At 32.6% G+C, this 26427-nt stretch overlaps 2 protein-coding genes across 4 annotated transcripts in view; both read right to left on the bottom strand.

The window, feature by feature from the left end:
* tle5 (TLE family member 5, transcriptional modulator) overlaps nt 1-12891 on the bottom strand; it is a 39094-nt gene extending 26203 nt beyond the window's left edge. The window contains exon 1 of one of the 2 annotated variants that reach the window (XM_051095345.1): nt 12454-12891. In XM_051095345.1, the coding sequence (XP_050951302.1) occupies nt 12454-12480 (27 nt within the window). In that variant the 5' untranslated portion in view covers nt 12481-12891. The remainder of the gene's footprint in view (nt 1-12453) is intronic. The other variant, XM_051095344.1, reaches the window with a different exon arrangement.
* A 3350-nt stretch (nt 12892-16241) lies between these two features.
* Nucleotides 16242-26427, bottom strand: part of LOC127153994 (guanine nucleotide-binding protein subunit alpha-11) — a 40707-nt gene continuing 30521 nt past the window's right edge. For both annotated transcript variants that reach the window (XM_051095341.1, XM_051095339.1), the window contains exons 5-7: nt 22967-23096; nt 20374-20527; nt 16242-20268 (exon numbers count right to left, since the gene is read on the bottom strand). In XM_051095341.1, the coding sequence (XP_050951298.1) occupies nt 20078-20268; nt 20374-20527; nt 22967-23096 (475 nt within the window). In that variant the 3' untranslated portion in view covers nt 16242-20077. The remainder of the gene's footprint in view (nt 20269-20373; nt 20528-22966; nt 23097-26427) is intronic.

Genomic DNA, 26427 nt, shown 5'->3' with positions numbered 1-26427 from the left:
ACAGCCAAAATATGCTGTGTGAATTACTATATCCCAAAATGCATTGAACTTAACTTGAACCTGCATTTCATTATATTAATTATTTTATCCAACAGGTCTTCAGACTGACATACAAGTCCAACAGATAATGTTGGGCCTTTAAATGAAGGATTATTATAGTCATATTAGTCATTTTTTGCACTACCAATTTACCACAATTTGATCCATAAACACAGAAAAGCATTAAAGCGACAGTTCACCCCAAAATGAAAATTACCCCATGATCTACTCACCCTTAAGCCATCCTAAGTATATATGACTTTCTTCTTTCAGACGAATATTAGAGTTATATTAAAAAACGTCCTGGCTCTTTCAAGCTTTATAATGGCAGTGAATGGCTGTTGGGATTTTGAAGTCCAATAAAGTGCATCAATCTATCCTAAAAGTACTCCACACAGCTCCGGAGGGTTAATAAAGACCTTCTGAAGCAATTACATGCGTTTGTTTATAGACTGTAATCTCTAGCTTCCGCTAACTGTCATATGCATGGTGTTCCAACGAATAAAGTATGACGTCGTCTAAGCGCCGGTGGCAAATATGCTAGTCTTGTGAGAACCAAGTTTTGTTTACAGCAAAGGATAACCAGTCTTCCTCTTGGCTTATACCAAAATCCAGTGACATTTTTCTTTATAACTCCTCGCTTTGTACTTCTAATTCATGACCGGTGTTTTATTTTTTCTCCTCTGCGCTTCCACAGTGTTAACCTACGTCCTATGTCATTATGATGTATGGATGCACTTTTTTTGGGCTTCAAAATCTCAACAGCCATTCACTGCCATTATAAAGCTTGGAAAAGCCAGAACATGTTTTTTTAATGTAACTCTGATTGTATTCATTTGAAAAAAGTTGAGAGTGAGTAAATCATAGGGGAATTTCCTCTGTAACTATAGCAATCATAGGTTTTTATAAAACAAATTATGGCAAAAAAAAAGTGAACAACAAAAACAATTACAAAACAAAAACAACCAAAAAAAAAAAAAAAAAGAACGAAAGAAAACCGAACCAAACAAAAAACAAAACAAATCATTTAAAATGTTAGGGATTCTCTGGATTATATAAATTTGTCTCACTTAAGGATTATTTGGGGCTCTGACAGACATTTGTGACAAAGATTTTTGTGCATAAAACAGCTCCTGGAGAAAAATCACACCACATGACCAAACAAAACATTTTAAAAACCTGATGATTTAACAAAAACATACATCTATTAGGGTTGGGCGATGTCTATCAAATTGGCATTGGATGACATCTACACTGAAACATTTTTATAGATGATGACATCGTGGGGGGAGGGTTAGGCTTGGTGGTTGGTGTCTGTATTGACGGAAAACAGATAACGCGTTCTAATAAAATAACGTGAGCCACTAAAGGGACACGGTTAGCTGCGTGCTTGCGGTAGCCTGTTACATTACAGTATAAGAAATTTCACTTACCACATAAACAGAGTAAGGACAAACGACTGAACGAATGATTTGCAGATCCTGAGCACCACTGACAAACATCTAATCTTGTAAAATGTGTGGTAAGAACTGCCGCTCTAGTATACACAGAGCACGTGTGATCGCAAATCTCGAAAGTGAAAGTAAAGCGCGATCGTGCATTCAAAAATAGTTTTAATGCCACGCGTATTAATAGCGCATCCCTGATGCCCGCAATTTATATGCAGAGTAATTACCCAATGATTTAACTGCGAGAGAAAATATTGAAATATACATCACGCAATGCGATTTACTAACATTTGTGCTCGTCAAATTACTGGTATTTGCGCTGCTCTTGGTAGATTACGCTGGTCATTATGGAAATGACATGTTGCACCTGTTAGTAAAATCACACACTGAATTTTTCCCTCCCATCGGCACCGTTATGGAACTACGCTCTAACACTACTGTCTGGTAAATCTGGCCCAGAGTATTGTGTTTCTTTACAGTAGCAGAAGCATCATGGGGGTTGGTAAACCGGAAGCCACCCTGCAAAATAATAGTGGTGGCTAATCATGTTTGGGACAGGAAGTTGATTCAGATCATTATCTCTTCACCCAGCCTCAGTCATTGCAAACCCTCACCCCCTTTCACTTTGGGAGAAACGGTGTTATCCCACTTTCCCGCTCCGATCTGTCCTCATCGAGTCGTTTGAAAGGGGATTATTCACCTTTTATCACTTTAGGCGCCACACGCTCCCATATACAAGCTTCCTCTCACTGGAAAGGCTGACGGTGGCAGTCAAATTACAGACAAATAGCTGTCACACAGCATAAAGGATACACAACACAGCGGGTAGGGGGTAGTGAAAGAGAGGGGGAGCGAGAGAGCGAGCAGTGGGAATGTCAGTCAAGAAGAGAGCGTACGGTACGGTGGTTCACGATTGAAAATTAAAAGCAGGCGGGTCAAGGTGATTGCGAGATTACAGGCAGAACAGTAGTGAGCGTGATTGATGCCGTGTTGGTAAAGAGCTCGGCACGGGTCAGAGACTCCGGAAGACAGCCGATTACTCCCGACCCTGTAACAAATGGCACGGCCATGGGAGGCGAGCGACTGCCCGCAAATAATGACCCCTTGGAAAGAACCCTGCAGACTTATGGACTTCACATTCACGGTTAAACCAAAATAAGGCCAGACTGGTTGATTAACATTCAACTGTGTGCCAGTGCTATTTTAGTATTGTTTGTTTACAGTTTTTAAACCATGTTTCTTTCAATTTTAGTTTAAGTTTCATTAATTGTGCTTTTTCATTATTGTTGTACATGTTCCAGTTTTAATCATTTTAATACTTCCAATTTTTTTTCATTTTTAAGTTCTCATTTTTCTTTTCTGCTTTATTTCAATTCATGAAAATGTACTAATTTTAGCTATCCCTCTGGGGTCTGAGGGGGTTTTGGGGCCCTGGAGAAGTTTTGACATGCCCTGACATTTGTGCTTTTTTCAGTATCTTAAAAACATATTCATGGCTATTAATGACTATTAATAGCAACGTAATCCCTGTTGCTATTGTTGTGTGTAATGAACTAAAGTATTAAAGTATTATTTACATTTTTTATATCATTTACCATTTTTAGTCAAATGATTTGTGACTTTGAGATATGATTCAAGATTCAATAAAAATCACAGTTTATTTTTGTGTGCGATAAACTGAATGCCACAAAGTATTATTAACGTTTTTAAATCATCTACATTTTTAGTGAAATAATTTGTGACTGAGACCTGATTTGAGATTTAATAAAAAGAACTGACTCTGAAGAATTAGATGTCACTGATCACGCTGTTCATTGTTGTGTGCGATAAACTAAACTCCACAAAGTATTATTTAAACTTTTATAAATTGTTAACATTTTTAGTCAAATAATTTGTGACTGAGACATGATTTGAGATTTAATAAAAAGAACCAACTCTAAGAATTTGAGTAAAATCACTGATCACATTGTTCGTTGTTCTGTGCGATGAACTAGAGACTACAAAGTAAGCATTATTTACATTTTTTAAATGGTTTAAATTTTTTTTTTAATTAAAAAAATTGTTCTGAGGTGCAATTAAAATAACCGACTCCAAGAATTGGATGCCACTGATCACCTTTTTCATTGTGTGCGATGATCTAAATGCCAAGGAAAATATTATTTACATTTTTCTAAATCATTTACATTTTAAGTCATTTAAGATCATTTGTGACTTTGAGACATGATTTGAGATTGAATAAAAAGCACCGAATGGACATAATTTCTACATTACATTTATACTCAAATAATTTGTGACTTTGAGGCAAGATTCGAGATTCAAAGGAGAAGTCCACTTCCAAAACAAAGACTGACATATAATCTACTCACCCCCTTGTCATCCAAGATGTTCATGTCTTTCTTCAGTCGTAAAGAAATTATGCTTTTTGAGGAAAACATTTCAGCATTTTTCTTCATATAATGGACTAATATGGTGCATCCCAGCCGAGAAAACAGGGTCTTCTCCAGCGTTACGGTCAGTTATTTTCATAAAAATAATACAATTTATATACTCATCTTGTCTTACTCTGCCTGGACTGTTTTGTTCCGGTTCATGACAGTTAGGGTATGTCGAAAAACCCCCATCTCGTGCTCTCGCTCAACTTCAAAATCGTCCTATATCGCCGTTTTACCCTTTTTGTTAAGGGTGTTTGATCTTCTTTGCATGTTCACTTTGCAGAGACTGGGTTGGTACTTCTGCAGTGATGTAGGTTGATTTTGAAATGATTTTTGAAGTTGAGGGAGAAAATACGATTGGAGTTTTTCACCATACCCTAACTGTCTTGAGTCAGAATACACAGAGTTCAGGCAGCGCAAAGCAAGACAAGCATTTGAGATTAAAAAAAGTATTTAAATTGTATTATTTTAATGAAAATAACCAATCGTTTCACTAGATAAGACCCTTCTTCCTCAGCTGGGATCGTTTACAACCGCATTTGGGATCGTTTGAAGCCACATTTAAACTGCATTTTGGAAGTTCAAACTCAGGGCACCATATCAGTCCATTATATGGAGAAAAATCCTGAAACGTTTTCCTCAAAAAACATAATTTCTTTACGACTGAAGATAGAAAGACATGAACATCTTGGATGACAAGGGGATGAGTACATTATGTGACTTTGAGACATGATTTGAGATTTAATACAAAGAGCAGACTATAAGAATTGGATGTCACTGATCACGATGTTCATTGTTGTGTGCGTTGAACTAAACGCCACAAAGAAATAAAAAATCGTTGCAACGCGAATTGAGAATCAATCTGAGATTTTTTGAACACAACGTGATTCTTTCTCAAATCGATTCTGAGCTTAGTTTTGAACAGCAGATGGCACTGCTTGCTTTAGAAACAGCCATGCTGTTTGTTTCCAAATTCTTACATGCACTTGAAACTAAAATAATCATACAATTCGAAAAAGGCCGAGGTGACATTACATGAACGCTCTTCTTTGTGAGCGTTCGAGTGTGCGGATAAAAACTAGATTAGAGCGCCATCTGCTTTTTAAAATCTAAGCTCAGAATCGGTTCCAAAGAGAATCGCAATGCATTTGGGAAGATCTGAGAATAGATCCACAAATCGATTTATTGCCATCCCTACAAAGAATGTATTATTTGGATCCTAACAATCGATTAGTCTAGCCTGTTTTCAGTTAATGAACAGAATATTGTTGTGCACCTCCCATCCAGTAAGTCGTAATAAGCTTTGTGCTTTGTTACTTTTGACATGAAACAAAGTCTTCAAATTCTGTCCACTATTCAAACAATATATGCTATTTTGCCAGTGTTTGATGTGAAGTTTAAGAGAAGTGGCAACACGAAGCGCACTTGAACTGATCATTTTTCTCTTTAACACCAGTTTCAGCACAAAATAAAAAAACAAAATGTAAACTAAACATGTAAAATAAGACCAAAAACTATATCAGTATCTCAAAGTTACTAAAATAACACTGATCACTGCAAAAGGAGACTGAGCACGTGATAATTTTGCACTGAAGGCACTACGAGAAGTGCACAAAGAGTGGCGATCATAGCCTTTGGTTGTGGAGGCGGAAGCGATTGAGGAAGGCTTCTTTAGCCTGGTGTGTCTGTCGACAGGCAGGTCTGAGCGAGGTGCTGCCACATTAAACAGTCCCCCACCAGGCTGCTTTGTTCCAGACCGCTGCTTTACTCTGGGGCGCAGCTTTCCCACAGCGCAAGTCCATCACTGCCAGAGAATACTGATGCAGCCCGTCTGTCTCAGCGCACACACACATTCAAAAACATGTGTGCAACATACAAAAGCCTCTAAGCCACGAGCAACTGGCAAAAAACCTGCGCTAGTAAAAATAATCCTGCGACGCAATTATCCCAGCACGCGTCCTTCACACCAAAGGCCAGGAGGAACACAAACAGTCAGACAAGCTAATTAAGCCATCCGCGCCTCGTCCTTTCACCACGGTACAGGCCGAGCCTATTCGGGGAGGATGGCGTATTGTCAGCGGCTCTTTTGAAAAGGCCTGAATTTATCATTTCATGCAAAAAAACCTGGAAAATAAAGGAATCGGTATCACCTATGTTCACTTTTCTTTCCTTGTCCTCTCCACGTACGCTTTTTCAGTCCAGAAAGGTGTTTGAAGACTTATTTGCGATGCTAATGAGCAGTTATGCTATCAACAACCAAGACATCTGTTTGGGAGTGTGTGTGTATGTGTGTGTGTGTTACCACTTCAACCTGCAGAAATGAACAGCAAATTTGTTGCTGCCTATTTAGCAGCTATTTGGCTCAATTTTATTGATCGAAGATTATTAGTCGTCTTTGCTAAGGCAAGAATTACTACATGTTTAAATTAATATATTTTGTATTAAAAATTATATTTTATACTTTCTTATATAGTAGCGGTACTTAAAACAAGCATTGATTAATATAGATTTATTTATATTTTATATACTTAAATTACATATATTATAATATACATGTTAATACAATTATATACATAATATATATATATATATATATATATATATATATATATGAGCTTAAAATTTAAAAAATTATAGTATAAGTTTATATGCAAAATTTTATATTATGTAGATATGTAAAACATGTTAAATAATAAATATATATACTAACATTGATTTAATTGCTAAGGCAAAAATACAATAGATTTTCTTCATTAAAATTATATTTTTGTTATTTTATAAATGTTTTTATATATTACCACTGCTTAAGACAAGCATTATGACTATGATACATTTATTTATATTAACTATTATGATAGTATAACGTGTGCAAATCGATTAATCATGATTAAATCGCATCCAAAATAAAAAAGTTGGTGTTTACATAATAAACGTGCATGGACTGTGTATACTTATATGTAAAATAAATCATCACACACACATGCTGAATTATGCAAACACAAGCTTGTATTTTGGATGTGATTAATCGTGATTAATCAACTTGACATCACTAGCATCAATATAGTTTAAAATATAAATTTATATAATTTTATATATACACATATACATACATATATTAAAATAGACAGGATAATAAATATATATTTGTAATAAAGTAAGTTCAACAATACATAATATACTTAAATATGTAGTGCTGTCCAATCGATTAATCACGATTAATCAAGTCCAAAATAAATGTTGATGTTTAGACAATATACGTGTGTGTACTGTGTATATTTACATGTATATGTAAAATATACATATACATATTATTTAAACACAAACTTGTATTTTGGATGCGATTAATAGCGATTAATCGATTTGACATCACTAGTATCAATATAGTTTATAAGTTATACAGGAACTGAAAAAGAGACTAAATCAGCAAATGCTACAAGGCAGATTCAAAATTTCACAACTATATGAGCAAAGTCCTTTTAAAAGCCATTTTTTATCTTGGCATGACAAAAAAAAAGTAGTTCGCAATAAGTTTTTCGTCACGCATGCATGAGCGTGCAGGGGATAAACGGTGAAGTGGGCTTTTTCTCATGCACGTATGAGTATGTGTGTGTGTCGGTGTGTAAGAAACAGAGTTTATTTAATGAGCAAGATGTGGGACAACAGGGATTATCCGCCGCGTTGAGGGATTTGAGGAGGGAAAGACGGAGGTCTGTCCTGCTCACTCGAGCAGACTTAATAAATCTGCCCCGAACGCCCCACCCAAAACATCAAGTCGAGGGCGACACACACACATACACACACACACTGGTGCGTGTACGTTCCTGTGCCAACTCTCGCTTCTCTTTCCAGCCATTACTGCAACAATGGCTTTCAGAAGCGACTCCTTGAAAAGCCACAATCAATGGCGCACTCCAATTCACAAATCCCCACCATTATGACATCACTCGTCTGGATCTGGATTCAACGAACAAAATGGAGGACAAAACACTATTAAACGTCATCAGCCGCACAAAGGAGTCAGATATGGATGTGGTAACGTTCATACGTCCATACAATGTTAAATGAACATTCCCGCTACTTTTAAACACACAGCAGGATGTGTTTGAGATGTAAGGGGTTAAATCCATAATCCCTAGTTTTAACTTGTGTGTCAGGTCTCAGTGCTCTAATTAAGGAGCGTACGGTTTCGAAAATTTCACCAACATTGTTAAACAACCTTGAAAAAAAAAAAAAAAAAAAAAAAAAAACGGTCGGGTCGGCTTGCAGGAATCAAAAGGCTGCGTGTACGGCTACACCGAGGTGGACAATTCAAGTCATGAGGCGTTCAGCCTAGTCAGAGTAAACACCTTCTGTGTCAAGTCTGGTGAGAAGTCGTTGCTATGGAGTCACAGCGCCGTGGCAACAAAGTAGTGCCGACTACAACCGGGCCCACATTTTCACATGCTCCCTGTCGGCCATTCATTATCAGACAGAAAAAAAAGAGCTGTTCAGTTCACTACCTCAGCTCAAACACCTGAAAAATACGAAGGATATATTGTTAGATGAGATTTTTTTTCCCAATAATTGCTCCAGCACAAAAGGGTTCAGATGTTAAATTCAATGTGACATCAAAACTGACACTTTTAATTTCCTTAAAGAGGTCATGACATGAGAAATCAAATTTGCCTTGATTTTTTGGCACATAAAAGGTCTTTGTACCATTAAAACACCCTGCAAGATTCAGTAGCTCATTTGGATCTGAGGTGCAAGGCGACTTCCCAGGGGGCAAACATTTGCATAAACACCGCCTCCAGAGCAAAACGTCGGCGAATAGTCTTCTTCACGTCAACATAGGCCCCGCCCACTGGCATTTGGTCGCTTAACGGCTGACATGCCGAACGCAAGTGTCGCGTTGCATCAAAAGCAAATAGAAATTACAATCACTGCCTCTATCTTGTCTACACTGGATACAGTATACAGATGCACGTTCACTTTCTGACACAGTCTCATGCTTGAATCTGTCGTCAATAGGACAAATCGAGTGAAAGAACATTTGAGTTGACGCGTTTAGTTTAAACAGCTCGTTTGCATCTTTGTACAGATATCAGAAGGAAACAAGTGGATCAGTAAGGAACAAGTGGACAGTTCATTTTTAATGGCATCCCGGATCGTGTCAGAGGATTGTCCGGAGAGTTTTGTTTCGTAAATGAGGCACAATGTGATGGAGAGTTCACAAAGAAACATTTGTTGAAAGCAGTACTAGATCTGACTGCAGCTGCATCACAAACGGTAAGTAAATTATTTCATAACTCTTTGTATGGAAATGACCGTTTTTTTATCATGTTGTCAAAATACTCACATGCAATAGCGAGGGGGCGCTGATACTATTTCCTATGCAATGAAGTTAGCCAGTCATAACAGTAGCCGATTACTGAGAAGTCTTAAAGAGACCCGCCCCTTAAAACAGGTCATTTCAGACAGAGGATCAGAAAGAGGGTTGGAAATAATAATTTTTCCACACATTTATTTTTTTTGTGTGTGTGCAAAAGGCATTATTAACATTATATAAACCTCAAGGAACATATCAAAATAATAATAAAAAAAATAATAATCCATGTCATGACCCCTTTAATACTAGGGTCATACAGAGTGAAAAACGAAGTCAGACATACAAGAGTGTTCAAATTAAAAACCTAGTTTAAAATGAGTTAAAAGTTCTTAAAAATGTACTCATATTAGGACTGGATGATATGAACTAAAATCAAAACCTTGATTAGGATTAATAAACAATTTTTTTTATTATTACTATTCTTTTTTAAAGGGGTCATCAGATGCCAAGTTCAATTTTCCATGTTGTTTGAACATCAATGTGTGTTGTCAGTGTATGTACAAATCTACCCTATAATGATAAAAATCCATGCAGTGGTTTTTAATTAATCTGGAAAAATAATATCCCCTTTTTCAAATCGAGCCATTCTCAGATGGTGTCACACCGACAGAGGCCACTCCCACAGTAGTTGATTGACATGAACGTCTTACCTCAGATGATCTGTAACAGTCTGACCTCCATTGTTTCGATGCCGGAGCAGGGATGTAAATTAGACAAGAATATCTCAGATTGAGCGATTGAGGTGTTGTGTTGCTGGATGTAACAATGAACGTAGTGGTCATCATTTACTCCCGACATCTGAGCTGCTAAAGTAAACAATCTTCAGAGCACAGCTCTCATTCCACAGAGAGAAGCGAGGGGCGGGGCGAGCAGAGCTCATTTGCATTTAAAGGAACAACCCCTCAGAATGGGATGATTTTTGCAGAGCTCATTTTGACAAGGTAAAAAGGGTGTTGTTTTACACTACCATTGAGAATTTTAAGTATATTATAAACTTTTCATTAAGACCCTAAAAAAACTATATCAACTTGTGGAAAATGGGCATCTGATGACCCCTTTAACGTACTAACAGGATTTTAAAAAACAAGATAACCGACATGAGAAAAGTACATCGGTTAGAGGTTTCCGAATGTCGGTTTCAATTACTTTTCGATTAATCATCCAGCTGTAACTCATATCAATGATATTCATCGTATGATTTTGAAAAACTTGACTAAAAGATTTTCAAGGATAATTTAAATGGCATTTTTAAATTAGATTTTCAAGGTCAAACAAACTTTTTAGAAAATTTTAAATTAAAAATCCTTCCATTTTTTGGTGGGTTGCACCACATGATATTTTACAAACTAAACTAAAATTGCCTTGTCATCAAAAGGTCAAATTATTTGGCTAGGTCACCCAAAAATGAAAATTCTGTCATTACTCACCCTCTTGCTATTCAAACCTGCAAGACCTTCGTTCATCTTTCTTTTTTATAAAATCCAAGAGCTTTCTGACCCTGCGTAGACAGCAATGCAACTGACACGTTCAAGGCCCAGAAAGGTAGTTACAACATTGATAAAATAGTCCATGTAACATCAGCAGTTCAACCGTAATGTTACGAAGCTACGAGAATACTGTTTGTGCACAAAGAAAACAAAAACAACGACTTTATTTAACAACTTCTACTCTTCCATGTCAGTCTTCGACATGCGTTCATTAAAACGCACATTCAAGTTATTCAGAAAAAAAAAGAATGATTTTAACAAACCGCTCCACCTCCTAAACGACTTTCCTTCCTGTATGACATCACCAAGCCCACTTTACACGAGCCAATCAAACGCCACCCATTCTGTCATTAATCACTCATCCTCATGTCGTTCCAAACCCGTGAGACCTTCTTACATCTTCCCAACACAAATTAAGATATTTTTGATTAAATCCAAGAGCTTTCTGACACTGCACAGACAGCAACGCAACTGACACGTTCAAGGCCCAGAAAGGTAGTAAGGACGTCGTTAAAATAGTCCATGTGACATCAGTGGTTCAACTATAATGTTACAAAGCTACACAGACACTTTTCTGTGCGCAAATAAAACAAAAATAACTTAATTCAACAATTTTATTCTCCTCCATGTAGAAAAAAAAAACATTTTCCAGCAAACTCCACCTCCTAAACGACTTTCCTTTCTGTATGACATCACCAAGGCCACTTCACACGAGCCAATCAAACGCCACCCTACATTTCTGCTCAAAAATACAGCGTTTTAGATGTAAGTTGTGGACGCCACTTACGTTCCCAAATTATTCGGTGGCATCTCGTTCTCTTCTATTTCCCGCCATACGGCATTAATCAAGAGCACCTAATCAAAATATCTGTCATATTAGCTCATTAATCAGCAACAGCCTGCAAGAAACTTAACACGAGACGAGTTATCGCATTCAAACCGGTCTAGGAATACAACAAACCCACTTTTAATCACTTATCCGGGTTAGTTAGGCTGATTAGGACCCGCTATGTGTAACTCAATCCGTAAATGAGTTCATAAGCAGTTATACAAACGCTCTCCATCTACTTTGGCTAAAAGATCAAGGTAGTGCGCAACACACACCTCTAAATTTCGCTGCAGGGAAAACATCTTGCACAATGCAAATGCATGTCATTACAGATTTACACCTAGGGTTTTTGGCAAAAGTCCTGCTGTTCCTACCAAAAAAAAAAAAAGTGATTTTTGGCACTACATTAGAGTTACAACCTGAGAGATGTCAACACAAACATTTGGTACTTAAATATCATATTTTCAAGGCTTGCTGCAAAGTACAGAGTACTAAACAGATGTAAATGTTAAGTAAAACAACACACCAGAAGCAGAATTAGGTTTCGGGACTGAAGTTGCATATATTAATATACAATTCGCCAACTGTTAAATGTCACAGGCGCACAACATCAACATTGTTCGCATTTGCAAACACAATTATGCACCGCAAAATCACGAAATAGTAGATTTTAAGGTAAAACCAGGTGGCTTAGATAATTAAAAGCGCAATGTGAGTGCTAAATATTTAATGTTCGCGATAAGTTTGAGCATACACACACACTTGCACGGATGCGTCTCCTGCCAATGCTAAGCTCGAGGCAGCTAACAACATCAACACGGCGCCAGCAAAGCGCTCGATTTACACTCACCGAGTGCCTGGATTGTGGAAACATCATGTCAGTTTTGGTCTTCGGGGTCTTGCCTTCTCCTCGTCCAAGAACAGGGAAGCAGTTTGCTGAGCAGACGGTTATATTAGTGTGTGTTTTCTTTGTTCCGTCGCTAGCTGAAGCTCCTGTACCAGCTACAGGCAGCGCTCGCCGCTGCTATGGCAATAAAGCAGCCTGATGTGTGCCGCACTGAGCGCGCGCTTTAACACGCATTCGGCATGGAAAAACGATCCGGAGATGATTTGCTGGAATCTGTCGGATTGATGCGCTGTCTTTCCTGTGGCTTTTCCACGTTGGGAATGAGCTCGGATGAGGGTTGGTGTGTCTCTCTCCTCCCTGGTTGGAGGAAATCGAGTGGCTGTGCAAGAGATGAAGTGGAGTTTGGGAGCTGATGGCTGCTGCTGCTGCTTTTCTTTTTTTTCTGTATGTATGCATGCACATTTTTAAAATATACTTATGATAATATAGTTTTTTTTTTTTTTTAAGTTTGATGACACTAATAATTAGTAATCGTTTTCTTTTACGTACGATTAGGTAAATATTGTTTTAGATAAAATAATTTTAATAAGCAAACAGAGTATTTTTTAATGTGCAGACATTAAAATGTATATGTAAAATACAAATGTTTATGTAAAATATATTTTATAACAGTATCGAGCAGAAATGCATGTAAAAAGTTAGAAATGAATGATATAAATATTTAATTATATATAAAATATTGTATAATTTTTTTAATTACATAAATATTAATTTATTATATATTTTAATTTCTAATCATTTTACAGCAGCTCAGATAAATATACATATATTTATATATATTGTTTAATTATATTATGTATATATAAAAATATTTCTTGTATATTATTATTTTTTTTTAATATACAATTTTTCAATGTACAGAAATTAAGATGTATATGTAAAATATATTAAAAATAAAGTATATAACAGTATCAAGCAGAAGTACGTATAGAAATTTAGAAATCAATTATATAAATATGTAATTATATATAAAATATTGTAAAAAAAAAAATTATTTACATAAATATTAACTTATTGTATATTTTTTAATTTCTAATCATTTTACAACAGCACCAGCAAACAGCTCAAATAAATATACATATATTTGTATATACTGTTTAATTATATTATCTATATATAAAAATATTATTATTTTTTTAATATAAGGCATCAAAATATACATATAAATACATATAAAATCATTCAAATAAATATACCTATATTAAATGTAATTATTAAATGTAGTTTCAAATAAGTATACCTATATTTGAATATATTGTTAAATTATATTACCTATATATAAAATTATTTCTTGTATATTATTTTTTTTTAATATACAACATCAACCAGTGCCAGCAAACAGAATAATGCATACAATTTCTGTAGGCTATTCATTTTTTAATGTACAGAAATTAAAATGTATATGTAAAATACAAATGTATATGTAAAATATATTAAAAATAAAGTATAAAACAGTATTCATAAATATTAACTTATTATATATTTTTAGAAATTTTGAAATCAATGATATAAATATTTAATTATATATAAAATATTGTAAACATTTATTTACATAAATATTAACTTATTATATATTAAATATCAAAATATAATAAATACATATAAAATCATTCATTTTAATATATATATATGTCAAACAGAAGTATATATAAAGTTAGAAATATATAAAATATAAATTATTATACAATTTTCCCATTTCTTCCCAGCAAACAGCTTGAATAAATATGTTTGTATATATTATTTAATTATATTACCTATATCTAAAAAATGATTATACCATTTTATATATCATTATTTAAATAGTAATATTCAATATATGTAATATGTAAACAGCACCAACAAACAACTCAAATATTTAGTATAATTTTTTTGAATATTATATAAAATGTTTTCAATTTACATAAATATTATTTTTGATAAACATTTTTAACTTCTAACAATTTTAAAACAGCACCAGCAAACAGCTCGAATGAAAATACATATATTTAAACATATTAATTATTTACCTCTATACTGGTAATATTGGTATATATTAATATTTATTTTTAACATGTTTTAATGTATGTACATAAATGTTAATATTACATATTTGTAATATGCAACTATTAAAACAGCACCAACACACAGCTAAAAGATTTTATAATTTCTTTTAACATAAAATATTCTACATTTTTTCTAATTTACATAAATATTTTTATAAAATATTTTAATTTCTAACAAATTTAAAACAGCACCAGCAAACAGAATATACATATATTTGTAAATATATTGTTTAATTATATTACTTATATGTACATATATTTTATATATTAATTTTATTTTTAATATCTACCATTTTATATATCATGTTTTTAATGTACATAAATATTAATATTACATATTTTTAAATGTAAATATCAAACCAACAAGCAGCTTATATATTTTTTATTAATTTCTAATATATTATTACAATTTTTTTTTTTACATTTTTATAAAATATTTTAATTGCTAACTATTTTAAAACAGCACCAGCAAACAGCTCAAATAAATATACAAATATATATATATATATATATATACACTTTAATTATATATTATTTTATTAATGTGTATATATTAATTTTATTTTTAATATCTACCATTTTATATCTACATATATTTACATATTTGTAATATGTAACCATCAAAACAGCACCAACAAGCAGCTCAAATATTTTTATAATTACTTTTTAATATTTTATAAACAAAAATTTCAATTTACATAAATATTTTTTAGAAATTATTTTCATTTATAACGATTACAGAACAGCACCAGTAAAAAGCTCAGATAAATATACATATATTTGTATATATTGTTTAATCATATTACTTATACATAAAAATATATTAAAATATAATATTTAATATGTACCATTGTTTTATGTACATAAATATTAATATTACACTTTTGTAAATAATAATTACTATTAATTATATAATAGTAATAATAATTATTATTATTATTAATTATTCAAAACATCAACAAACAGCTCAAATATTTTTTTATCTATCTATCCATCAAACTACATATTCAAACATTAAATAGCAATGTAAAAAAAAATACCAGCATTAGAATCAACAGAAATTCTACAGATTATTCTACTCCGCATGATGAACAATTTTTGAAACATTTCCGTTTTTTGATGTTCAAATCAAACCTCAAAATTAAAAATAGCAAACAGTCATCTAATAAATATACTGAAATGAGATTTAATTACATTAATTATGTTTTACCTGGAGGACCGTCTACTTTATTCATCTCTCTTGTAATAAATAACAAATAAAAGCTCAGACACAGACACAAACGTATAGGAACAAATTTTATTCCAATTTAAAATGGATATTTTTTTCTTTAAAGGAGAAGGCTATGAAAGTCATTTTCATGTATGAATGAGGTTCAGGCAAAAGTGGTTGAAATGAAACATACAAAAAGAGAAATGTCTAAAATACTGTAAATGAACAATAATTAAGCCCCTTGTCAGCAGGGTTTTGCGTTAATACGGTTTCTCCTTTCCCCGACCCTCTCCACCAAAAACAAACACATGCAATTAAAATGTCATTTCTTTTTAAAAACAGCAGTTTGTCATCTTTAATCTTAAATACAGAATAAAATTGTCCTTTTCCTGTTGCGCATTTACCATAATCACATACTTAATGTTTATTTGTTTTTAAAAACCGGACCATAAAATACACAAGTCCTTTTTAAATGATTTCCACAACATTGGCACTTGTAAAGAGTCTGGCTCTACAAATCAAAAGGGATTGGCACACTCAATATAGTACATCATTTACATTTGGTATGCTTTTAAAAAAAAAAAAAAAAAAAAAAAAAAAAGAAAAAAAAAAAAAAGAACCGAAAAAAAAAAAGAGCAACCAACCGAACAAGAAATACATTACAAAGTAATACAATACTTTGATTTTATACACCACTACACAAAAGTTTATTTTAGCTGTTTTATCAAAAACAAATGTATTATATTAAAGTGTCCTACATACAAGTGTTCAGGTAATGCATCGACATCAGAAAAAAATAAAATAAAGAAAGTAAAGATAGCTTCATATTGTACGCATCCATCACATCGGTGTGGACCTCAAGCGAAAGAGTCATTTCTATTCATTAGTGTCTGCATCTCTCAGAGTACCAGGAACAAGTTTGGAGGAACATGAGTGGAGTTGGTTCCATTACTGCAGAGTAGGTTCAGTGCATTAACCCAGGGAGGAAAAAACATATCAAACTTCATCACAAATTGTTGAGAACGACCAAAAAACCCCTTAAACACCAGCTGAACAGGATATCAAAGCTATTTATACCATCTGCACAACGTATTCTGATGTTTCGTGGTACTTAATGGGTACGAAATGACTGGATGTAGTGTTTCTGTTGGATAAAGAAAAAAAGTGTTTAGGCCTAGCCCTTTAAAATGAAAGCTGAATGTACAAAAGCTTTAAACGTTCACGTGTTCATAAATGCCGTTGAAAATTCGCAGGTCCACTACTTGTACAACAACGAAACCGTTTGAAATTGGCATATGGTGACTGACAGTACCATCCCACCCGAGTAAACATACAGTTTAAAATGAATGAAGTGTGAAGCCCCGCCCAGAAGCATGACGGTATGCAAATCTGGATGTTTGAAAAACAAAACGAAACGAAAAAAGAAAGTGAAAGGAAAACAAAACTACATGAAACAAACTAAATGAAACAAAATGAAACAAAACTAATTTGAACAAAAACAAAATGATACTAAAAAGTAAATTAAATGAAAACAAAAAAAAATAAAACTAAAATGAAACAAAAACTAAACGAAACTACACGAAAACTAAATAAATTAAACAAAAATGAAACTAAATGAAGCAAAAACAAAACGATACTAAGTGAAAATTAAACGAAAATGAAAAAACTAAACGAATCAAAACTACATGAAACAAATGAAACAAAAACAAAACTAAATGAAACAAAAACAAAACAATACTAAATGAAAATAAACGAAAATGAAAAAACTAAAAACAAAATGAAAACTAAACTAAACTACATGAAATGAAAACGAAATGAAAAAACGAAACAAAACATGAAAACAAAATGATAGTAAAAGTAAATGAAAACAAAACGAAAAAACTAAATGAAATAAATGAAACAAAATTAAAACTAAATGCAGCGAAAACAAAATACTAAATGAAAATAAATTAATGAAAACAAAAGATAAAACTAAATGAAAATGAAACTAAATGAAACGAAAACTGAAAAATGAAACAAAATGAAAAACAAAACGATACTAAATGAAAATTAAATGAAAATGAAATTAAAGCTAAACGAAACAAGACGAAGATGAAAAGGAAACTAAACTACATGAAACGAAAACTAAAAAAATTAAACAAACAAAACTACACGAAAAGAAATGAAGTGAAAATTAAACGGAAAAAAAAGACCCAGCAGCTTAACTGGCCTGGCACGGGAGGATCATTTAGTTAAACAACGAAAAAAAAAAAAAGTTAGCAATTTGGCAAACAATTCGTAAAATGCACTAAAAGGTCCCAATGCATATGTGAAGAAGGCTTATAGGATTAAATAAACGCAACAAAACTGCAAATATACAGGGAAAATTGCGTATAAATTACACCCTCAAAACGCCCGTTCCGAAGCAATCCATCACAAAAAAAAGAATCCTCCTACAATACATTCAATTACTATTTTAAAAAAGAAATTGCGCCAATAAGTGACCGTTGTGATTCAAATATTTCGCTAAATCGTTCAGGTTCTCTCAAGCCATGTTGTTTCAATAATACAAACGAAGCCAGTAAGACTGTACGAGTGCTAATGTGCGACAAATTCACAGCCTGTCGGCTGAAAAAAAGAAAAAAAAAAAAAATGTAGTAAAAGCGATACCGTCATGGCCCCCAAAACCAAACATGGCAAAGAGAAACATGTGACACCACCGCCACCGAATACTTCGTTCCTAAACTTACGAAATCGAAACAGCCCACTCGAAGTCGCGGCAAGAATTAGCGTACTGTTTCCGAGGATCTCCGAAGGTGCTCCCTGGATGCACTGCAAGCCGAACCCACGGAAAACGGCAACTTCCCGTGGCGTCGCCCGCGCCGTCCCTGATTCAGATACCCGCTTCGGCGTACCTATTGCTCTATCGTCTTCATAGAGTCCTTTCATTCTCCGCCCACAATTAGCCCTTGTAATGAAAAGTATGAAAACTCACCTGAATTACGTCGTAAAGATCCCTCCCCCCCAAAAAATAAGCCAGCTAGCTATGGAATCCAAAAAAGCTAAATCAAGCGATATGGTACTACGAAACCGAGAGCGAACTCTCAAAAAACAACGCAAGCAGAGACCAGTTAAGAATTCAACCACTGATAAAATTCTCAATTTTCCTATTTGCATAAAGCGACGTTAATGAAACGGAAACGTGACGTCCCATTTTCAAGCGTTTCAAATATTCGGGAAAACAGAACAGAACGGCGACAATCGATTTACGAAATACCAAAAAAAGAAAGGATCACTACAGCAGTAGAGACTCGATCCCAGATTTTGTTGGAGAATGAGTCCGGCTAATTACACATCTGGTCCATAAATTACATAAATAAAAAAAACTAAATCGATTTCACCCTCGGTAGCACTTTCGCGCCGAGAGTGAGTTTACGAACATTTCAATCACTGGATACTGAGTAAAAACAAATGATTCGTCTAGGAAAGGCGTTTATTTGATTCCTTCGGTCAAAGATTCAAAACTGATGTGACGAAGCATGTAAACAAATCACAATCTTTCGGTAAATATCTCGGAATACTAGCTGGATCCCTTATAGTTATACTGATTAAACATCCAATACTGGCAAACATCAGACTGGAGGAAACAGTTCGCCGCCTGAATGATAAATTTACGGGATATAGGAGCAAAGCGGTCGTTCTTAGAAAATTTGGAACGCAATTCGAGCGTCTGACGAACAAAAACGGTGGCTTTCGTTACTCGTTATCACGAAAAAGAGTCACATGGTGTGCCATTTCTTCTCCAAGTACTCCAGTAGTGATGGGAAAAATCGCTATACATCACTCCTAAAATAGCATTAAATCAAATCACCTCCACCTCTAGTGTTATAGCACGTGATTGCACAACTAACACCTGGTTAAATTCAGTGATGCGAGGTGAAGTCCTTCAAGAATGTCGTCCCAAGGACGCGTTGCGTCTCCACCGAGTGTTTCCGTTAAGTTCGCACCTCAGTTTCATTCAGGTAGAGCCCACCTACAGCCCATCTACAGAGCAAACGAGTGCTCTTTGTCATTAGGCACCGGTTTAACGGCCCAGCCTTCGCGTTTGAGGAAGATTGGATGATAAAGCTATCAGCTGGAGGGGGGTCGACACTCGGGAAGAGAGGAGAAAACAGGCAAAGAAAAGGACTATGTGAAGATCCAGTGCCTAATGGGGGTGAGGGTGTTTCTGCGTGTGAGGTGTGTAGTGCTTTCGGCCGTGTGTGGGCTGCAGGTGTCTCGCTCTCATTCGGTCTCTCTCTCTCTCTCTCTCTCTCTCTCTCTCTCTCTCTCTCTCTCACACTAGGTTGTACTCTTTGAGGTTGTGCTGCAGGATGGTGTCCTTGACCGCCGCGAAGACGAAGCGGATGTTTTCGGTGTCTGTGGCGCAGGTGAAGTGCGAGTAGATGATCTTGTCGCTGTCCGGGTTCAGGTCCACGAACATCTTCAGGATGAACTCGCGGCCCGCCTGGGCGTCCCTCTGCGGACCTGCGAGATGAGACACAACAGGCTATGGGAGTGTACTTGGGAAGTGGTTGCAGTGCACAAGTCGACCACACGGTGTCAGTGCAGGCTTCATCTGAAGCTTGTTACCGTCAAATTCAGGGAAGTAGTCCACCAGGTGAGAGTACATGATCTTCTCCTCCAGAAGGTCCTTCTTGTTCAGGAACAGAATGACCGAGGAGTTCTGGAACCAGGGGTAGGTGATGATTGTGCGAAACAGCGCTTTGCTTTCCTCCATGCGATTCTGCAGAATTCAGATGCAAATACGTCATGAGGAAAGGGGCGGCGCAGCTTTGACTGCACTGAAGACTAATGCAGGTCACGGTTAAGCCTCATTAACTGCGGTTTATGCAAGTCTAGATGATGAACCTCCATTTAATGATTTATGTATTCCCAAATATACTCTTTTATACTTCTGTTACTCATTTATAATACACATTTTCCAAATAAAAATTCTACGAGTAGATACTAATAATTAGAAATTGAATATTTAAATGTATAAATGTATTATGAATGTAATATTTGTACACATTATAAAATACCTAATACTTATAATTATGTAAAAATACATAATGTATGAATACAAAATAAATATCTAAAATATACATTTAAAATAATAATTTATAAATGTACATTATTTGAATATATTTATACATTATAAAAACTACAAATAACTTAATATTACATAATTCAAAAGTATATTAAACATACATTAATAAATTCTTATTTTTGTATATACACACATTATGTATGAAATGACTAATACTACTATTAATACTAATAAACATTAAAATATAATATATTATAATTATAATTATATATTATAATTACACAATATAATTAAACATTAAAATCATTTGTAAAATGTAAATTATATTAATTTTAATGTTTTTATAAATTATAAAATCAGCAATTAAAAAAAGTGCAATACTAATATTATACACTTAAAGTGTAAATAATAATGCAACGATTGAGAAGATAATTTATAACTACATTAAATATATTTATACATTACAGAAACAACTAAAATAACATTAATATTAAATATTAATAATTAAAAAATATTACCAAATATACATACATAAATTCTTTTTTTATATACACACACATTATAACACTTTTAAAATGACTAATACTACTAATATTAATATTGATAAACAATTAAACAAAATAGTTTGTAAATGTGCATTATATTCATTTTAATGTTTTTATACATTATAATAACTGCAATATTACTAATATTATACATTTAAAATGTGTTAATAATAATAATAATAATAAAACAATTGAAAAAATAATTTATAACTAAATTATAACTACAAATATATTTGTACATTATAGAAACAACTTAACATTAATATTAAATGTTAATAATTCAATTAACTACTAATATTAATACTAAAACATTAAAACGTATAAGTATGATTAAACATTAAAATCATTTGTAAATGTACATATTAATTTTAATGTTTTTATACATTATAAAAACTGCAATTATTAAAAAAATACTAATAATAATTACACATTTAAAAAGTGTAAATATAAAAATATATGAAATGACTAATACTACTAATGTTAATGCTAATAAATACATTAAAATGTATAAATATAATTTAAGATTAAAATAGTCTATAAATGTGCATTGTCAGTTTTCATGTTTTTTATACATTATAAAAACTACAATAACAAAAACTATAATACTATTATAATAATTTTAAAACGTATAAATATAAATAATGTAACAGTTAAAAATAAGTTTATAGATGTACATTAATCTGCTTATAAAAACAATTAAAATAGCATTATATTAATATTAAATATGAACAATTCATACATAAAACAAATGATACATATATACATTAACAAATTCTTTGATACATACATAAAAATATAGAAAATGACTAACACTACTATCATTTACTACTAATAAATGAATACATTTAAATGTATAATACATTTAAATATTTAAAAAATAAATTAAAATAATAATACATAAATGTACATTATTTGAATATATTTATACATTATAAAAACTAAAACATTAATATTAAAAATCTAATGTATAAAACAATTATATACATATACATTAAAATGTATAAATACAATTAAACATTAAAATAATTTGTAAATGTACATTATATACACTGTTTTTCTACATTATAAAAAATGCAATAACTAAAAAAAACTATAATACTAATATTAATTATAATATAATACATTTTAAATTTAATTATAATAATTTATACATGTACATTATTAATAAAATGACTAAAATGACATCAATTTGAAATATTAAAAATTCATATCAAAATTATATGCATTAATTCTTATTTGAGATATAAATTATTAAAATATATAAAATGACTAATACTCCTAATATTAATATTGAATACATTAAAATGTATAATGAAACATTAAAATAGTTGGCAAATGTACATTATATTAATTTTTCATTATAATAATAATAATAAACTATAATACTAAAGTGAATTTATAATAAATACGTTTAAAAAAACTAATACTCCTAATATTAATATTAAATACATTAAAATGTATAAATAATGAAACATTAAAATAGTTTGCGAATGTACATTATATTAATTTTTCATTATAATAATAAACTATAATGCTAAAATGAATTATAATAAATAAATACATTAAAACAAATAATAATTATAATCACCTCATTGTCAGATTCCACAAGGACCTGGTCATATTCACTCAAGGCAACCAGGAACATGATAGATGTGACGTTCTCAAAGCAGTGGATCCACTTCCTGCGCTCTGACCTTTGCCCTCCGACATCCACCATCCTGAGACAAAGGTGACAAAGTATGAGTACACATACAAAAAAAAAAAAAAAAAAAAGGTTGTCAGTGTTGTACATAGTATCTAATCTAGACACTGAATTGAAATGAATCCTTAAAACTAACTTATATCAACATTTGCCTTTTAAGAAAAAAGCAGGCCAATTCTGAAAGAGGTTTGCCGTTCCCCATACGCCATTTTCTGCGGAAATGGGCTACCTGATTTCTCAAAGTAACAATATTCAAAGTTCATTAAAATCAAATTACATCTAGACGCCGTGCAATGCCACCAAAAACAAATGAGTACTTAAGGATGGAAACCACTTGTCATACAAAATTAGATGAATCTCAAAAATCACATGTCTGTTATCATTATATTAACATTTTGGCAGGAAATTCATGAGGTTAACTGCATTACATCTGGACTTCATTCTCACAAACATGCACAAATTAAGTCGTGACATTGTGCGGTTTCCAGGTATCAACTTATTTGGGTAAAACATGACAGCAGAGCTTAAACCCTCCCGATTTAATACAAAGAATAACAGAAGTATCAAAACAAGCACGTAATTATGATTTCATCATGCCGCTGGAGAGTTTGAGGTCCACCGTCAGACCGTATAGAGCCGGTCGTCTTCGGTTCTGATAAAATGGTGACACTGTAAGTGGCGAATTTCCCCAAAGGAAGCAAAACTAACACACAAACATTTATAGACAGACGTCACAAACAAAAAGAGAACTGTAGAGTTTCAGATGCACAAGTGGGGTTAGTAATATCCATGCAGAGACATTGAGAAAAACAAACATGACGGATGAGGTGAACGAGCGAGGAAAAAGCGTGTTGGCGCTGTATTAGTAAAGCCCTGGGACAGATGGAAAAACAGACAAGCAATTGTACGGTGCGTCAGGGAGATCCCAAAAAAAAGCTTTAATATATGCTTTAATACAGGCACAACAAAACAAATACTGAAGATGAACTAAAAATACACTCCTGGGCCTTTGTACATCACAAACAAAAATTAATGACGACAGTGATTTTTTTTTTTTTTGTTTGCTTGAGCAAGCTCATCAAAAAAAGTCTCTTTTGGCCCTAATAGAAGTTTTGAAATACTTTACATACTAGATTCAATTGCAAATATATAACAGCCTTAATTCAATTTTAATTTTAATTTTATTATTATTATTATTTTCTTTTTATTTTTTAGTTTCTTTGTTGTTTATATTATGAGTTTTAAACATTTCAAACTTCCTTCGCAGATTATTAGTACATTTTAAGATTGAAGCTCTGGGTGTAAAAATCAAATCAAGAAACAGGAAATAAAAGGTATGGTATTTAAAAATAAACAAATATACTACTACTACTACTACTACTACTACTACTACTACTATTATACCATTATATAGCTTTTATTAATATTACTACTACTACTACTTTTATTCCATTATATAGCAATATATATAGAAAATGTATAGCTTTTATTAATATTACTACTACTACTAGGCTTTATATACATTTTTATACCATTATATAGCAATATATAGCTTTGATTAATATTTATAATAATTTCATAATACAGTTCTTATATTTCTCTTTCATTTTAATTTACACTAATTTTGATTAAACAAACAAACAAACAAAAAAAAAAAACTTTAATTAGGGAAAAAACTGTTTGGTGTGGCATAAATAAAGCCTTAGGTCAATTTCTATTTTATTTTATTATTTGATTTTATATTTTATTTGATTTTATATTTTGTATTTTATATTTTATTTTTATTTTTGTGGACTGAAGTTCTAGGAGTAAAAATCAAATTAAAGAAACAGGAAATAAAATGCATAGTATTTAAAATAAATAAATAAATAAAACTTATACTACTACTACTACTACTACTACTACATAGCTTTATATAGCATTTTATACTGTTATATAGCTTTTATTAATATTTCTAATAATAATAATAATTATAATAATAATAATAATAATAATAATAAAGAAACTTTAATTGGGGAAAAACGTTTTGGTGTAATAAAGCCTTAAGTCAATTTTTTTTTAATCTAATTGAATAAAAGACATGGTATTAATATTTATATATTTATACATTTATATTTATATTTATATAAAAACACACACACACAAATATAATTAAACACTAAAATATAATACTATTATATAATTTTATATCTTTTTATTATTATTATTATTTTTTTTAATTATTATTATTATTATTATTATTATTATTATTATTATATAGCTATATATGGCTTTTTATTAATATTTATATTTTTCTTAATACATTTGTTTTTATATTTCTTTAATTTTGAAAAAGAAAAAAAATAGATTTTTTATTATTTATTTATTTAAATAAATAACTTTTTTTTTTTACCTTTTTTAATTAAAACATGGTTTTTGTGTGTGTGTGTGTGTGTGTGTGTGTTTATATTTACCCCACCTACAGTTGAAGAAACACCCATATGTAACTATTTTACATTGACGTGAGCCAAATGGTAGTCACGTGTGTAACATGTTGCATTAAAGCAGGTCAATGACCAAACCCTGTTTTGTTTCACTCTTAATGCAAACAGACAGAAAATGAAAGTGATTACAAGAATTACAAGCCTTACAAGAATATGGGCCATTTCTATCTCAGCAGTCATGTAACGTTCCCTGCTCCTAAATTAACAAAAACGTACAGAGACGAACTCGCAGGAGACTCCAGCTAAAACAAGGGAATAATCAGAGCAATTCTCAGCTGTGCTATTTTTTTTTCCCCCCATCACACCTGCACTCAGGCCCGGTGAGGAAAAACATAAGAGAAGGTTTTATTTTATGTAGGCAACACAGTCTCGCTAGCTCAGTCTCTAGCGGCCAGGCGTAAAGCTTTGATAAATGGACTCCTTCAGGAGCTACAACCTAAAATAAAGCCTCTTCAGCCAGCCTCCGTTCCTGCAGGAGGTACAGCTGACCTACTTACGAGGATAAGCTCTCTTACTCTGGAGGACGAGGAGCCGGAGAGGAAGACAACTCAACCTTGTTACAGAACGTTTTAACGGCTGGGGTTGAGGAGTTTAGTGTGTGACCACGTAGGTTACTTAACCAAAACACTTCACCTGTATTTCGTAACAGGTTATCTACATTTTGTAGTAGCAGTCACCTGAAACTGCAAGGTAACATACTTGATCTACCTTGACATTTACCTGGAATGTGACCCAGCCACCTTCCAGAGTAGTCTGGAACAGTTTGTTTGTTTTAAATGCGCAACAAACATTTACGAAAATGTTATTTGTACATGTCAAGCGCCGATCAAGAGGGAACCTTGTTGTAAGCGAAGTTATTTCTGG

The sequence above is a fragment of the Labeo rohita genome, chromosome 22, assembly GCF_022985175.1.
Source record: "Labeo rohita strain BAU-BD-2019 chromosome 22, IGBB_LRoh.1.0, whole genome shotgun sequence".
In the NCBI taxonomy this organism is placed as follows: domain Eukaryota; kingdom Metazoa; phylum Chordata; class Actinopteri; order Cypriniformes; family Cyprinidae; genus Labeo; species Labeo rohita.
The sequence above is the reverse complement of the archived record's forward strand: the minus strand, read 5'-3'. Positions and strand labels throughout refer to the sequence as shown.